At 53.8% G+C, this 15333-nt stretch overlaps 5 protein-coding genes across 5 annotated transcripts; 1 reads left to right on the top strand and 4 right to left on the bottom strand.

Moving 5' to 3' along the window:
* Positions 1-429: 429 nt before the first annotated feature.
* HER10_EVM0000533 (uncharacterized protein) lies at positions 430-4338 on the bottom strand. Its single transcript, XM_035482835.1, has 4 exons — positions 1794-4338; positions 1471-1724; positions 1034-1408; positions 430-978 (listed from the first exon to the last, which is right to left on the bottom strand). Exons 1-4 carry the CDS (start codon positions 2688-2690, stop codon positions 951-953), a joined length of 1554 nt encoding a protein of 517 aa, XP_035335571.1. The 5' UTR covers positions 2691-4338; the 3' UTR covers positions 430-950.
* Positions 4339-7252: 2914 nt separating this feature from the next.
* On the bottom strand, positions 7253-9169 carry HER10_EVM0007724 (legume-like lectin family protein). Its single transcript, XM_035477270.1, has 4 exons — positions 8648-9169; positions 8523-8546; positions 8380-8450; positions 7253-8265 (listed from the first exon to the last, which is right to left on the bottom strand). The coding sequence occupies exons 1-4, from the start codon at positions 8738-8740 to the stop codon at positions 7482-7484; spliced, it is 972 nt and encodes a 323-aa protein (XP_035336241.1). The 5' UTR covers positions 8741-9169; the 3' UTR covers positions 7253-7481.
* A 287-nt stretch (positions 9170-9456) lies between these two features.
* On the top strand, positions 9457-9783 carry HER10_EVM0011172 (mitochondrial import inner membrane translocase subunit TIM13; the record flags this gene model as incomplete). Its single annotated transcript, XM_035480610.1, has 2 exons — positions 9457-9540; positions 9610-9783. 2 exons carry the CDS (start codon positions 9457-9459, stop codon positions 9781-9783), a joined length of 258 nt encoding a protein of 85 aa, XP_035336549.1.
* A 343-nt stretch (positions 9784-10126) lies between these two features.
* Positions 10127-11359, bottom strand: HER10_EVM0000620 (coiled-coil domain-containing protein 55; the record flags this gene model as incomplete). Its single annotated transcript, XM_035470393.1, has 1 exon — positions 10127-11359. The coding sequence occupies one exon, from the start codon at positions 11357-11359 to the stop codon at positions 10127-10129; it is 1233 nt and encodes a 410-aa protein (XP_035335577.1).
* Positions 11360-11649: 290 nt separating this feature from the next.
* On the bottom strand, positions 11650-14230 carry HER10_EVM0007544 (LMBR1 domain-containing protein). The gene is made up of 2 exons (XM_035477097.1): positions 13737-14230; positions 11650-13680 (listed from the first exon to the last, which is right to left on the bottom strand). Exons 1-2 carry the CDS (start codon positions 14045-14047, stop codon positions 11892-11894), a joined length of 2100 nt encoding a protein of 699 aa, XP_035336226.1. The 5' UTR covers positions 14048-14230; the 3' UTR covers positions 11650-11891.
* Positions 14231-15333: the final 1103 nt, after the last annotated feature.

The following is a 15333-nucleotide window of genomic DNA, read 5'->3' as shown; positions in this document are numbered from 1 at the left end:
CTCATATCGCCTACCAAAGCTTGAAGCCTCTACTCCGTAGGCCCTCTCTGAACATCAGAATCAGGACTGGGCTAGTACCAAGGTCCCCTGAGCGATGGAGCCGACCCGACGACACTTTCGTCCCGCGGCCCCTGCCCCAATCCCCGCACCTCCACTCTGTCACCGCCAGAACGAACCGCTGTTTCTCTCTGCATTAATAGGCCCGGATAAGGGGCCCATTGGAGCTTGTTTGGACGCTTAGCTCACCCAAAGCGTGGGGGGAGGCGGGCGATTTCATAAAGCTGCCACGCTACAAAGGACATCCTTAAGATCGGGTCGCCAATTCTTACCCACACGTCCGACCGAACCCAACGTTGACAACTGCAGCATCACGCACATTCAACGGGAATGCAGAAACGTAGATCAGTATGCATGATGCTGCAGCAAAAGCTCCTGCTTCTGCTTACCCGAAAGGCATCACGACCGTCGAGGTTTGTATGTAGGCCGGAAATCTTATGCACTTTTCCACACTTCTGACCAATCTCCACCTCAACGCCCTGGACATCTCCGTCTAGGCCCATCTCATTTGCCAAGGACTGCATCCGGCGGCCTCCATGGGTGGTACCACGACACCTTGGAAATCGAAAGCTCCGCCTCCAGGCCAGGTGGAATATAATCGTTGTTAGGTATTGATGTAACCAAGTGATACGGTGACAACTCTGCTCTTCTTGCGCTTTGCCATCTTTCCAGGACCGTTCGAGCCTTCAACCCAATGCCCCCCCCCTCTCTTCGTTGCTATCCTTACCTTTTTGTTTTCCAAACCGTCGACCGGGCGCCCAAAGCACTGCAGACATCCCTATCGAGACTCTGGCTTCTTCTGCCAGGTACCATATACTATTCAAACACTGCTCGTAGACCGAGGCCCACAAGTCCACCTTTGCTGGCAGCTCAACTCGTACTCAGGCGAGACATTAGAAGTCGGTAAAAAGATGGCCATATCTAGAGCATTGCGTTAGCAAAGGTCACATCTCACCAGGTCACGAAGAGAACTCACTCGTCGTGTCCGGCTGAACCGTATCGTTCGGGATCCTCGGGGTATCTATCAAACTGGCTGGCGTCACCGGCACCGGCCTTGACCGGGGGAGTGTACGGCGCATCAATGTCCTTGCGAGCCAGCCTGTCCCACGTGACCTCAGTGAACCACGGGTGGTTCTTGACATCGTTTGGACCAGCGTACAGGTTACCCAACCGCTTGGTGAGATCCGCTGTGATCAGCTTCTCCAACAGGTCCTGCGCATCCGGGTTGATATAGGCAGGGTATTTCACCTTGCCCTTGAGGATATTTTCGTAAATCTTCATTGGCGACCCGCTGTCCCAGAACGGTGTATACCCGCACAGCATCTCGTATATCAAGATTCCCAGGGACCACCTAAGACCAGGGGGTTAGCAATTGTGAAAGAACTGCAACCTTTTGTGAGAAGGCCACCTTACCAATCTACGGATTTGTTGTAGCCCTTGTTCGAGACTACCTCGGGGGCCAGATAGTCTGGAGTACCACAAAGCGTCCATGTCTTGTCCGGCACTCGCTTGGCGAAACCAAAATCTGTTATCTTAAGATGTCCATGCCGGTCGAGCAGCAGGTTCTCTGGCTTGAGATCTCTGTAGATGATGTTTCTCGAGTGCATATACTCGAGCGCTAACGTGACTTCGGCGGCGTAGAATTTCGCGACAGGGTTGGGGAAGCGCTGTGGAAAGGGATCAGCTGGGTTAGCTCGGGCCAGCAGGAATCAAAATCACTTAAGATTGCAACTTACCCCGGACTTCCTCAACAGCGAAAACAGCTCACCACCTTCAACAAAGTCCATCACCATGTACAAGTTCTTGGAGTCCTGGAATGTGCCCCAGAGCGTGATCAGGAACGGGTGTTTGACCTCGCCCAACATCTTCCTCTCGTCATTGGTGTGTTCGACCTGCTTCATCTTGACGACCTGCGCCTTCTTCAGCACCTTGACGGCATAGAAGCGCTGGTTGTGCTTGGACTGCACCAGGTGCACTCTTCCGAAACTACCAGTTCCTAACGTTCGCAAGATGTCAAAGTCGGTCAACGTATATTTCCCCTTTGTCTGACGGACCTGCTGGTCCGAGACCTGTTGTGGCATGCCGTGCTGCTGCTGCTGTTGTTGCTGCTGCTGCGGCTGATGTTGCGGCGGCTGGGGCGGGTGTAGCATCGACTGAGCTTGCTGCTGTTGAAGTCGCGCGGGATCGCTTCCGGGGCTCGGGTTCGGCTGGGAGGGTTGGGTCGGCTGAGCTAGGTAATTGTTGTTGGAGGTATGTCCGTTGTTCGAGCCGTCATGCTGAGTCGGATTGATTAGGTTGTTGATGCTTGGGAGGTTCTGTTGCGATCCACCTTGTTGATTGTAATGCGGCTGGTGAGAGCCCGACTGGTTGGGCGGGTGGACAGTGACAGGATACATCTGCTGCTGCTTGGCCCCGTCGGAAGGCGAGGTCAAATCCAAATCTTCCTGCTGCTTCAGTGCAGGCAGGGAAGGCGGCTGGGAGGTTGAGGAGAGAGACGACAAGGTAGTCGAGATGGAACTGTCGAAAGGCTTGGAGGAGGTAGGCGTTACCGGGCTGGTGGGTAGACTGGAGCCTTGAGAGTCTTGATTACCCTCCCTCGTCCGCTTTTTCTTGAGAAACCCGAGGGTAGGCATATGAAAGTCGGGGAAAGGAAGAAGGGCTGCGTGCCCCGTGAGGAAATGGTGTAGAAGCGCAGGTCAAGGGCCCACGACGTTTGCAGTTGGATGATGGGGGAGGAACGGTCGCAAAGTGATTCGTCGCTCCAAGGGACAGCCCGGTTGCGCTGGTCGTGTCCTTTTTTTGGGGGGGTGTGAGGTGAGCAGTGAATTGGCCGAAAGAGGAGCGCGGGGAAAGCTGAGAGCTGTGCTTTTGCTTCTTTCCTGCTAAGGTACGCTTTCAAGTACAAGTGGGAAAGCCGCGCCTATTGTCGTTAGGAACAATGGGGCCAGGTTTGGCGCATACTTTTCGATCAAGGGGAAAAAGGGAAACCGGGATAGAAGGGAAGAGCGGGAAAGCTCTAACAGCGTTCGATTCAAGGGGAAGAAACGTACAGTTCCGAGAGTCCTTCAAAGTCAGGTACTACGAGCAGGGAGCAAGCACGCAGGTTAAGCAAACCCGTTCCAATTCAGTTGACCACGAAATGGCAATCGCAATTGGTATCTGGCCGACTTAAAAGCGGGAAAATCGGGAGCTTTCTATTTTCTTGGGACGCTGCATCCAAAAAAGTAGTGTGTAAGTTTACGCCGCAGATGGGAAGCTTAACCAATGAAGCAACAGAGTGCAGGGTCAAAGGGCGGGACAAGGCGGCAAAGGTCCAGGGATAGAGGTTGTGAGAGAAGTGAGTGTAGTATAGTGTAGCCACAACAACAAAGGAGGAATAAAAGAGGGCAGATTTGAGGAGGAATTGTTGGAGACAGCTGGAATGGAGGGGGAAGGGCGGGGAGACGAACAGATGGATGATTCAAGCTGGCACACTGCTTCTTCTACCAGGGGTCTTGTTGCGTCGTAACTTGTGGACAGGTGACAAGACTCAAGACTCAAGAGGCAAGGCAAGGTGTAAGAAGGCAGGACCTGGCAATGTGGGATGTATCCGGCCTGGTCTGATGTGGGATCTGGTCTTGCTTGGTCTTGGTGCGAGCAGGTGCTGGTCAGGTCGTTCGTTGTTGCTTTTTCTCTGGTCGGAAGTGACAGATGAATGGGCTCGAATGATAGCGGCGGCGGCTGCGTCTGCGTCCGCGTCTGAGGGTTTCGGGGACAAGGGCCCGCTGGATGAGTGAGCAAGGTGCGGGATCTCTTGCTTCGTCTGGGCGAATGGGTGAGCGGAGCAAGTGGTGACTGAGTCGTTGCGCGCACCGATAAATGGAGACAAGATGGGACCAAAAGATTAAACGACGGCTCGTAGTGATCAATTGGGTTGTATTGGGGTCACCAAGAAGCTCAATTGAGTGATGGTGTTTTTGGGCGTCTCGAGGGAAGCTAGGATTGAGGGATGAGGGAACCACAGGGAGAGAGAGGATAAGGTAGGTAGAGGTAGAGGAAGAGGGGGACAAGGAAGGGAAGAGAAGAGAAAGAGAGAAAGAGGGAGGAGAAGGGCAGCCAGTGGAAGCTGAGGTCGATGATGATGTAGTAGCAAAAGGGTTAATTGGGAAGAGTAAAGAGCTACTGCAAGCTGCTGTGTACGGATGCCGGAGGGGGAGTGAGTGAGGTAAGGTAAGGTAGGTAGGTATGCTTCCTACATACTACGAATACATAAGTGGGAAGGTAAGGTAAGGTTGAGCTTGTGCTGGCGGCGGCCGTGAAGGTGGGCGTGAAAGTAGGCATACATACGCAGTAGGTGAGCGGAGGCGGAAGTGGTTCAGTCTGGTTGACGCCCGCGTTTAGACGGGAACGGCGTGGGCAGGGACGAGCATCGTAACCATTGGCAGGCCGAGTACGGCACCGCCCAATCGGTATCGAGATGGCACAGCCGAGGGCAGCACTCTACGAGCCCAGAGAGGGTCGAGAACAAGCTGGAAAGGACAGCCGATCCTGTTCCCAGTTCCGTCCATAGGTACTCCATAGTCATAGTGGCCTAGGTACATTGTGCCAAAGGCCTGGCTGGGTTACAATAGGAAGGGAAGAGAGACACTGAGAGAGACAATCGGGAGGCAGCGTGCATGCACAAGAGCTGATCTTGGACTCGGTTGAACGCGGGGCATCCAACATGGCATGTGTGTATGTCTAGCTATCTGTCTGGTCTGTCTGAGCTGCCCTTGGTTTCTCCATCTCTGTACCCGTATATCCGAGGATTGTTCACATCGGTTTCGACTGGCCAAGAGAGATAGAGAGAGAACAGTTGAAAGTCGTCGACTGGTACATGCTGTTTTTGCTCTGATGCCACGAACAAGGTACAAAGTGCAAATGGGGAGTCTCGCCTCTCCCCCACCAAGATCGAGCAAGGCGCACCGCAGCAATCGAGCAACAAGCCCAGCAGAGGTGGGGTAGGGGCAGGCCAAGTAACCCGACCTGAATCTCGACGAGGTCGTAGTGGCAGCAAACAGAGACAAGCTGCCGGGGCTCGCCAGCACGCTCGACATTGGACCAAAATGGGACTGGATTCCAACCTGAATCGAGCGAGCAATTCTACCCAGCAACACCGGATACCTGACCTCTCTCTCACCAATCTCTGTGCCTTGGACGAGTGCGGAAGTCTACCTACCTAAGGTAAGTGCCAGTGCCCGTACCTGAGGTGATGTATCCGCAAGGTGCTGTACATACATACATTACATAAGCTGAAGTTCCCCCAGATGCTGCAGTAAAGGTACCTCTCGGAAGGTACATGTCAAAGGAAGGCGGGGTGATATTCTGCTCTGGAGCTCTTACCTTCACTTGGTGTCAATTACCCCCATCCGGCCAGAGCAGCTGCCAGGTAAGGTATGTAGCTAGAGCGAATGACCCCTCACTCGAGGCGAATTGAAGGACCAGTGACGTGCCGTTGCCGACGACCTCACCTGAAATAGTGGGAAAGGACCAGACGCAAGGTACCTTCCATTTTACCTTACCTTGGCCAGCCGTCAATCCAGGCACACTTGCCTCTGCTTCCATCGTACTGGCCCAATTGCTATCAGACTGCGAGCCTCGACGGATTGACATTTGATTCCAATTCGTCTCCACCTCTCATGTTCCCATCATCTTCGCTCACCAACTACCTGCTAATCCTTCCGCACTCACTCGCCATCGATCGATCCCAAAGAACCACCCCCACGTCCACCACTAATCACATTTACATTCCTCTCAGGCCCTCAACTTCAATCCCGCGATTCGCGCCAAACTGACACACGTAACAAGCCGACTGCCCACGGCTACCGTCACTCAACCTCTCAAACAAATTACCCCCCCTTCCCAGGCACCTGTCTTGTCCAAACCTTAACCAACTTGAACCCCCCAGTCCAACGACTCCAAAATATCACACAGACTCTCTTTCCTGTCCACATCAAGTAAAGCCTGCCCGCTTACATACCACCTCAATCACCATTCAGGAAGTTTATAACTCCTCATCCCGCCTAAAGTCGGCGTGCGCAGCATTTGAATCTGGAACTCGGCGGATCTAGATCTAGAACTCATTAGCCCGTCCATCTACATGTTTTGCTTTCCTTGTCTCGTCTCCCTGCCTAGTCACCACCACCACCACAGTACCTCAAATCAACTGAAACAAAATTGAGGAACGCTCGCGCCTCGCTGGGGCGGGAGGCAGGAACTTATTCGTATAAGTATGAGCATGAGCTAGAGAGGAACTGTCTCTCTCGTACGGTTCCAACTTTCCATCCGAGCCCGGGCCTATCATTCGATTCCCCTTCCCGGATCCCGGGTCAACAACGCCCATTCCAATGGGGAATCCCTCCAACCACGGATACCTTTCGCCGGGAACGGCCGCGAAAGCTGGAGGCAGATCAAACACGCGCCACTCAACTCTGTCATCCTCACTACCTGCTTCACTGATGTCAAAGTATCGAATTCCGAGCAGCTTCGTCCCCACGTCTGCGAGACCCTTGCATACAGATACACACAGTCTGCACTTGGCCGCCTCTCACACTCGGTCACAGATGTTCCTTGGCGTACGGTCAAATATACCGTTCAAGCCGATATATCAGTCACTTCCGAAGCAGGTCTCGAGCAATTATCCTCGGATGCAACTCCAGAGAAACTGAAAACCAGCAAATCCCCCAATACCTCCACCCACTTCTTCGCTACCTTAACTCATACCTCTGAGGTAATACTCCGGATGAAGCACTACAGTCTGGCATATTGGCGCCATCATGACATGCCCCACTATTGGTATATATCCAAGCTCGGTAGAATTCCGACCTTGTCGTCTAGACTTCAGATGAATCTTTAAGCTCCTCAGCGACCGGGTCAGGTAAAAAATTCCCGCAGCTTTTGCCAAATTATATCTAGCTTGGTTTTTGGCAATAAGCAATCGCCCATGCACACATACCATCCACCAATGATTCCGATGGCAACGACTACGTTCGGAATAATTAATAGTCATTCATTCCTCAGGCCTCACATGTGAACCACCATCAACCGGCCAACCGTCATAGAATACAATTGAATTCATCTCAGACTGAGTTATTCATAAAACGAGAAGCATGTTTTTGGGATAGGAAAGTGAGAGACAGAGAGAGAAAATAGTAATCACGGAAACGTTGGTTGTTTTCCCCCTCCTCCACCGCCTTCAACCTCTCCCATCATGCAAAAGTCACGACTTTGTGTGTGTTGCGGTGTTGGTATGTACGGTATCAGTCATCGTTTCCCGATCAGATCAACAGCTGCTTTGCCCGCCCCCTTTTTGTCATTCTCTCCCTCAAAATAATAAAAAGATTTCACCCATCCCCACGGGCTTTTTCCCCCTGTGGTTTTTTTCCCCCGTCATCAACAGCACTGGTTTAGAAACGATGTCTCTTGTCGTTCTTTGCTCTCCAGGCAGTGTAACCGACGTAGCCGCCGCCGAGGACGCCAAAGAAGAGGAAGACCTTGAAGAAGGTCCACGTCCAGCTGCCGCCGCTGCTGCTGTCCTTCTTGATCGAGGAAGATCCCTTCTTGCCCTTGCCGCTGCCGGGGGTCGTCTTACTGGTCCCCTTGCCGGTCTGCGTCGTGTAGAGGTTCTTGGCCTGCACCGAGATGATGTCGTGGTTATCGCTGAGCTCGCCAGTCTCGGCGCTGAAGCCGAGGTAGGCGATCTGGGGAATCGCGGGGGGCTCGTTGGTCTCGAAGCAGAGGGTCCAGTCGCCCTCGGTCTTGTACTGCAGCTCAAGCTTGAGGAGCTTGTCCTGGAAGTACGTGACCTTGGCCTTGGTGGGCACACTGGCGTGGCGGATGCCGCGCGCGGAGCAGCCGGCGAGCTCCGTGTTCTTGCCGTCGTTATCCTTGTCGTAGGAGGTCTTGCCGTCGCCGAACATGGCCATGACGTAGGGGAAGACGGTGCCGGGGCGGTTGTTCTTGTACGTGTCGAAGAAGATGCCGAGGCCGTCAAAGTTGTCGGGACTGCCAAAGACGGGTCCCGCCTGGCCGCGGTTCTTGGTGATCCACATGGCAAAGCCGTCGCCGTAGAGCTGGTTCTTGCCGTGGATCTTGAACTCGACCTCAATCTCCCAGTTGGTCGCCGTCAGGGGCACTCTCGAGAAGAGCCAGCCGGTCTGCGACGGGCGGTCGGATGTCAATCGGATGTAGCTGCAATCGTGTTCCTATGCCTTAGCCTTCGGTTCCTTCCCCCCTTTTCTTCCTGCCACAAAGAAACACATCTCCAAGCCGATTCGATAGAGAAAGAATAGGTGTAAAACGTACGAGTCCGTCCTGATGATTGTGTCTCCGCCAAAGTCGTACCACCGACTTGCCATATCGGAATCGAGGTAGGGCTATCGCGAATAGTCTCAGTAAAGTGCATTCAGGGGTTGTGGTGGCGCATGGGAAGCGCGGGAGTCGCGAACCTGGTTTAGGGAGTGCGTTCGGAGCTAAACAGAGATACCGAGAGAAAGTCAGCTTCATCATTCTGTCTACAACATGCGCGCACACTCGTGTTGCAGCTGAAAGGGGACAAGATGTTCGAACGAACCGCAATGCTCTTGACTTCTCCATCATCCGCCTTTGCGGTGCCCAAGGCGATTGCGGCCAGCCACAGGGCCGAAAGGGACTGCTTGAACCACATGGCTGAGGTTGCTTAAAGCTCGAAACGAAGAGAGGAAACCCAAAAGAGAAAAGGAATTAGACGGTGATGCGCGTCGCGAACGAAGGAGGAGAAAGGGCCGCCGGGTGGTGCAAAATGGATAGAGCCGCAATGTCCAGCGACGGAGAGGGCGTCGTCGTCGTCGTCGTTTCGGCAAAACGTGTCGAAGGGGGTTGTGGACGTCGTGGTGGTGGCCCGGTGGGTTTTGCTGGCTTGCTCGTGTGTCCCCTTCCCAGGCCGTTAGCTGTCCTCTTTTTTTGGCTGATGGATCCTGATTCCTGGGGTCAGCACGTTTTGGAGCTCCTACCCCTGCTGTACGCTAAAGCCTAGGTGTGCTTCAGGCCAGGCACCCTGCCATTCACCAACTACAGCGCACCTCCGACCGCTATTGGGTGGGCCCTGGGCTTCCGCTTCTCTCACTGAGGTGCGTCACTTCCAGAGGAAGGCCAGAACATCCAAGCCCTGCCTCAGGCTTTTGCGCTTGCGCCACAGCAGCCTTGCAGCACCAGCCACTCCAACTTTTTTTCTCCAGAGTCGGCTTCGATGCGAAGCTAGCCGGGCATCTGGGATCAATTTCGGCGCAGCAATCCCAAGTCAAGAACGTCACTATTATAGTCAATTCAGTGCAATTCTCTCTCTTTCCCTAATCCAACTCATACCCAGTCATACCGAAAGACTTGAGAAAATCAGACAAAAAAATGGAGTCCACAACTGTCAAGAATGCCGTCATGAAGCAGGTCCTCCAGGAGGCAAACCTGGCCAACGCCCGCGTCCTCATTGAGGTAGGTTACCCAGCCTTTCCGTATGCCCTCTACGAAAGATTATGGAGCTAACTACGCAATTACAAACAGAAACTCCAAGAGAACTGCTTTGAGAAGTGCGTGCCCAAGCCCGGCAGCTCCCTGTCCAGCGGCGAGACGACCTGCATGACCTCGTGCATGGAGAAGTACATGTCGGCGTGGAACCAGGTCAACCAAGCCTACATTGCCCGGATAAAACAGGAATCCAGCAACCCCAGCCTGTAAATCGACCCTGGCATAATGAGGAAACTACACTAGAGAATGTGTTCGTGTACGATTAATGTACAACAATACTGAAAAAGGGGGGCTTTGTAGAGTCCAGTGGAGGAAATCAGGCCCAGGAGTAGTCTTCTGAAGCAAAGAAAACTCCTCATGGCGATGGGAGGCAGCATACTGCGTCAGGAAAATCGGACATCAACAAAATGTACACAAGATTCGGATCAAAGAGCGTAACGAATGAAAGGGGGATACGCTTAGACATGCTGCTGCGCCGAAAAAGAGACGTAGATGCATATAGAGAAAGGAGCCATTGTATGCTTCTCAGGGTATCTTGTAGAGGTAGAAATCGTTACTCCGCCAGGCCCTTCTTTTTCGCCTCCTCCGCCTCGCGCTTTCTCGCCAGGTACCGCTCCTTGGCACTCGAGATCTCCCCCTCCGTCTTCCTCGTCTTGGTAACCCGCTCGACCTTTTCGCGCTCCGCGTCCTCCTCCTCGCGGGACCGCTTGAGGGCTGCCTCCAGCTGCGCCTCGAGCATCCTCGTCTGCCGCTCCCGCATCGCGCCTTTGCCGCCGGAGCCGACGAAACCCGTGCCGGCGCTGCGCTCCGGCCTGCTCTCCCTCGGCCGGGCAGCCTCCTCCCTGACCTGGGCTTCCTTCTTGGCCCCGACGTTGAGACCGCCCCGGAGCAGCTGCCGCTTGTCCACCACCTGCCCGTCTTCGTTGACGGCGACGGCGCCGCCTTTCTGGTTGATCTCTCGCGCCACATCAGCCTCGGACTTCTCTTTCGATGTATCGTCTTCTTCTTGTACCGTCGGACCGGCCTTGGCCTTGTCCTCGGCTGCTTTCACAACCTCAGCATGCCTCTCTTCGCCCTTGTTCAAGAGATTCTTGTAAAAAGCACTCATTCCGCCCGTCTTGTTCTTCTTGGCCTCCTCTTCCTCCCGCTTCCTCTCCTCCTCCTCGATCCGCCGGTTCTCCTCCTGCTGCTTCTTGTACGCCTCCGTGACAAACTTTTCCTTATCCGCATACTCTTCGCCCTCGGCCTCCCGCTCCCTTGCGATCTTCTTCTCCTCCGCAATCAGCGCGTCCCGTTTCCGCACGTCGGCCGCTGCGAGCAGGCTCTTCATGTACTTGGGCTTCCTCTCCACGTCCTCCTTGGTCGTCTTCTTCTGCGGCTTGAACGATTCGTACACGCCGTCGTAGTCGTACACGCTCGGGTCGAGCTCCTCCGCCGCCTCGGCGTGCTTCTTGGACGTGAGCGAGCCCGAGAGGTCACCGAACATGGCGCTCTCCTGCTTCTTGGCTCGGCTCGCGGGCGGTTGTGTCGGCAGCGCATTTTTGCTCTTGAGCTTGCTCTTCCTCCCTCCGCTGTCTTGTCTGCTGGAAGAGGAGTCGACTTCGAAACCGCCTAGCTCGTCCAGCGACTCGATCTTGGTTCCCGAGTTGGGCGCATCGTTGTCGGAGTCATCGTCGCCGCCGCCAAACGCTGTGGCGCCGAATGGCTTCCGTTTTCCGGGCGCAGGTTTGGATGCGCCGGGCTTTTTGCCTAGGTTCAGGCCGAATGACAGGCCTGATTTGCTCATTGTGTAATGTGGTGATGTTGGGTTGAAGAATAAAGCCAAGGCCAAAGATGCGTCGCGCAGTTCATGGCAGATTGTGCACGGTCCACCGGGACATCCACTAATGCGAGCAGTTGCTGCACCCTGGCCTCCTGCCGAAGCCGCAGTGGGGCCGGCTGCCCCGGGTAGCTCAAATCAGTTAACAACACGGCCAAGGTCAGCTACGCTATCATATCCTCCGTCCAGTTTTTAGTCTTGATTCCGGACTGTTCATTAAAAGCCATATAACATGTTTGACTATTACTTTGATTTCGTGTGGGGAATCTATGGAACGTAATTCTATCTCATAAACAGGTGCTGGGTCTCGCACCGCTATTAAACCATTCTATTTACCCCTGCCAATTTGGTGCGTTTGGTTACAGCTACGTCCCAAAGCCCCAGGCGCGGGAATATGAAGCCAAAACTCCTAACGATGCGTTCTCCCCAGCTCTTGGTAGAGACTCCAAATGTCGTGCAACGTGGTGATACTCAAAAGCAACAAAGGGAAAAAGAGAATTCACAGCCGGACTCGTCCTTCGCTACTACCGCCACCACCGAACCAGCGTCGAATGTCAGACTCGACCCCGCCGCCGTTACCACTGCCGCTACCGTTTCCTGGCTCGTCATCATCGCCACCCATCCACTTGGGTTTCTTGATGTCTTGGAACCACTGTGGGGGCTCAAAGGTGTCCATCGTGTTTTTCATCCGATGACCCAGAGACTCAAAAAAGTTCTGGTCTTCCTCCGGCTCATCACGGTACGGCCTGTTTCGGGACGATTGGCCTGGTTGGCGGTTAGTAGTGGCCCGCACAGGAGACCTCGCTGGAGATGATGCGAGGCCGTTGCGTCCGCCAGGAATCGTCAGGACAGGAGCGGATCTTCCGCCCGACTCTAGCCTAGCGAAAGCCTCTTCACGACGACGCAAGGCAGAGTTGCCGCCCAGCTCGCGCTCAATGAGATCGCGACCTTCCCTCCATGACCCTGTGCCAAACACCCGTCCATCGCCGTTCTCGTCATCATCATCGATGAATTCGCCACCGAAGCCAAACATGCGCTTGACCTTCCCGTACAAGCCAAATAGAGTGGCCGCCACTGGGAGCAATACAAAAACGGGAAAAAGGTAGTCTGCCCAGCGGCCTAGCGGGGTAAAGTTGACCAGCGTTCCGAGGAAGCCATAGAATCGTGTCTTCTTGTAGATCTCGCCAGACAGGAAAGTCATGAAGTTGTATGACAGAGGAACGCTGAGCTTCGCAACTTGTCCAGAGTACCAAAATGCCGATTCGTATGCCGTATTGCGCTTCACGAGTGCACGCCCGCGCCAAGTCTTTACCTCCGTCATAGTGATAAAGGTGGCCGCACACATGTAGAGTAGCCAGAGAACCGAGATAAGTTGACCAGCGAAACCAACTTGGCCCTTCTCTCCGACCCAGTGATGGACAACGGTTAGACGGATGACGGACAGCTGAGGGAAGGCGGCTTTGACCAATTCAGACCAGATGATCAGAACGGAAGCGGCTGCCAGAAACACGCCCAGGGCAATGCAGGCATAAGGCTCAAAATGGTAATAGTAAATGTACCTGGAGTACGGCGTGTGGACGGTGAATCGATCCCAGAACCCAGCGTGGGGTGAAGGGGCGGCAAACGTCAGCTTCTTGGAGGCGGCGGAGTCGAGAATTGCTTGCGTGTCAGAGGCATCCTTCAACAAATCGTTCCACTCGTTCACGTAACGGGACCGCGTGTGCCGAGCTCGCATCAGCTTCCGAGACAAGTCCGCCATGAACTTCTCTGTGATAACGGTTGGCAGAGCGCGCGTGTCGCCAACGACGGTGCGCGGCTGGGATTCGGGCATATTGGCGCTTTCAACGAGCTCGTCGATCCACTCGCTGAATTTGACTGCGCTGCCGGTCTTCCGACGGCCGAGCTCCGATACTTGCAATTCGACATCCTCCAGGTTCAGCAGGGAATCCTCCATCTTTTCGTATAGTTTCGGTGCACGGATTTGAAGTCGACGCAGTCTTCCGCTAATAGATGCGTACCGAAGTAGTCGCCGGGGCACAGAGACCAAGCCGTGTCCCATGAGGTATATCGCGAAAACCAAGCCGTAGAAATATGCGAGTGCCATGAAGGAGGCTTTGAACTCGAAGGCGCCGACGCCATATCTGGCGAAAAGGTATGTGAGGCCGATAGCAGCAGATCCGAACACCATCGCATGGTATTGCGCATTTTGACGGAGTGAGTACTTGAGACTGTCTTGCGGTTCGCGGTAGCCGGAATCGGAGTATTCGCCAAGGATGGGGAGGATGAACCTGCAACGAATGTTTAGCAATATGGCCCAGGGGAACAACTACAGCCATCCACGCACCATGTCAAGGCGAAAGTGAGCCAGTAAGTAATCCTCCACGACACAAGTAACAATCTCTGGGGGAGCCAGATACCGCGCGTGGCCTCATCGTCGGTCCTAGCGCTTGAAGCCAAATCGATCGGTACAAGCAGTACCATGCACGCGGGCAGCCATAATGCGAAGAAGATTGGAACCAGGTAGAAGGCGGGAGTCGTTCGCAAGGGTAGGAAATGGCGCAGAATCAATAGGACGATGACGGAAATAACGAGGAGCGCAAGGAGCGCAAAGATTTCCGATGGCACCGGCGACGAGGCGCTCACGACGTGGAACATTGTGTCGTGGTCGAGACAGCGTCCATGAGGCGCTGCGTTTCCAACTTGTATCGGTCTTTCGAAGGTTGTCGTCGCAGATGTTGTATTCCTTCCGTTGTGCTAGGAAAGAAGAAAAGAATTTCGTCGGGTGGAAAGGCTTCGTAATGCGCGCCGGAAGACTCTCCAAGAAAGCGCATGCGCACCCTCTGCGGAAAGGAATGTTTTGACACAGGGGATCGGACTACAATCTACGAGGACCAGGTCATGTGCACGGACCCGGGGTGTTGGAAGGTCCGCAAACGAGCGGGTTTACGTCATCTGCACTGCACTCGCAGGTGTCCACCTTGTGTTCTTCGCTCCAGTTTAATGAATGAAGACCTTCCGGGTCCCAGTCTTCGCTCCCGGCAGATCCGCTTTTCCTCCTGAAGCGGCCGTTCTGGGCGCGGGATTGTACTTCGGATCAAGCTCCCTTCCCTGCTATCGAAAGGGGAGAGTATTCTTAGAAGCCACTATTTGAAGATCTGTGTTTTCGTTGGTTTCGTTCAATGTGTCTTTCAACATCGAGTGCAAACTTTGAGGTGTTGATGGCTTCTCTATAATGCTGCCTCCCTCTTGGCATCGAAAACTATGATTATGCCGCTCGACAGACTAATCCCAGAAACTCTTCGGGATTGTAAGGTAGTTGATGTCTCAAAGACAGTGAACATTCTCAGTGCTACTTCGCTTCTTGGAGGCAAGCTGCTTCAAAACCGAATTGCTCTACTATATCCAACAAATACATCCCGATAGTAAATTGAACGAGGTAAACCAACATTGAGTTGCGATAATTGCTTTCGTTATCAGTTTCGGCAATTGTCCACCACGACAGCCAGATTCAAAACAATACGAGCTCCCTTGGTTTTAAGAACACGAACAAGAAGCAAAACTTTGAGGACGGCATGTTGTTAAAATTCAGCTTCAACTTACGCAAGTACGGCCTATTCGTAAGTATCGTTCTTAGTTCCCCATTTTCAGTCAAACAACCTACTCCAACATACGTAGGATATCTGGTTGATAAGTATGGCAGTATTTGAGACTTGCCAGGGTTCCGCTCTCATTTACCATCAACCCAACAGAGTCGACAGTAAGAGACCAACATCTGTTTCCACGTACACCTGTGCGAAGCAGTAAAGGCGCGGTGTAAGGCGGCGTCAAGTATCTCAGCACGCCTAGGTACCACACAAAAGATGCTTGAATCGCCACAATACACTCATCTTGTTGGAAGTCACTGTCCCGTCGTCAACCCGCCTGATAGAAACTCACACCAA

The sequence above is a fragment of the Colletotrichum scovillei genome (genome assembly GCF_011075155.1).
Source record: "Colletotrichum scovillei strain TJNH1 chromosome Unknown Contig00003, whole genome shotgun sequence".
In the NCBI taxonomy this organism is placed as follows: domain Eukaryota; kingdom Fungi; phylum Ascomycota; class Sordariomycetes; order Glomerellales; family Glomerellaceae; genus Colletotrichum; species Colletotrichum scovillei.
The sequence above is the reverse complement of the archived record's forward strand: the minus strand, read 5'-3'. Positions and strand labels throughout refer to the sequence as shown.

Bases quoted from the DNA above. Each gene is read 5' to 3' on its own strand.
- HER10_EVM0007724 (XM_035477270.1), bottom strand. From the start codon at position 8,740: ATGTGGTTCAAGCAGTCCCTTTCGGCCCTGTGGCTGGCCGCAATCGCC. The intron at 8,547-8,647 runs GTTCGTTCGAAC...ATCTCTGTTTAG, and splicing joins GAGAAGTCAAGAGCATTGCG to CTCCGAACGCACTCCCTAAA. The intron at 8,266-8,379 runs GTACGTTTTACA...ACACGATTGCAG, and splicing joins ACAATCATCAGGACGGACTC to CTACATCCGATTGACATCCG.
- HER10_EVM0007544 (XM_035477097.1), bottom strand. From the start codon at position 14,047: ATGTTCCACGTCGTGAGCGCCTCGTCGCCGGTGCCATCGGAAATCTTT. The intron at 13,681-13,736 runs GTGCGTGGATGG...CATTCGTTGCAG, and splicing joins CTCACTTTCGCCTTGACATG to GTTCATCCTCCCCATCCTTG.
- HER10_EVM0000533 (XM_035482835.1), bottom strand. From the start codon at position 2,690: ATGCCTACCCTCGGGTTTCTCAAGAAAAAGCGGACGAGGGAGGGTAAT. The intron at 1,409-1,470 runs GTAAGGTGGCCT...CCCTGGTCTTAG, and splicing joins TACAACAAATCCGTAGATTG to GTGGTCCCTGGGAATCTTGA. The intron at 979-1,033 runs GTGAGTTCTCTT...GCAATGCTCTAG, and splicing joins GGTTCAGCCGGACACGACGA to ATATGGCCATCTTTTTACCG.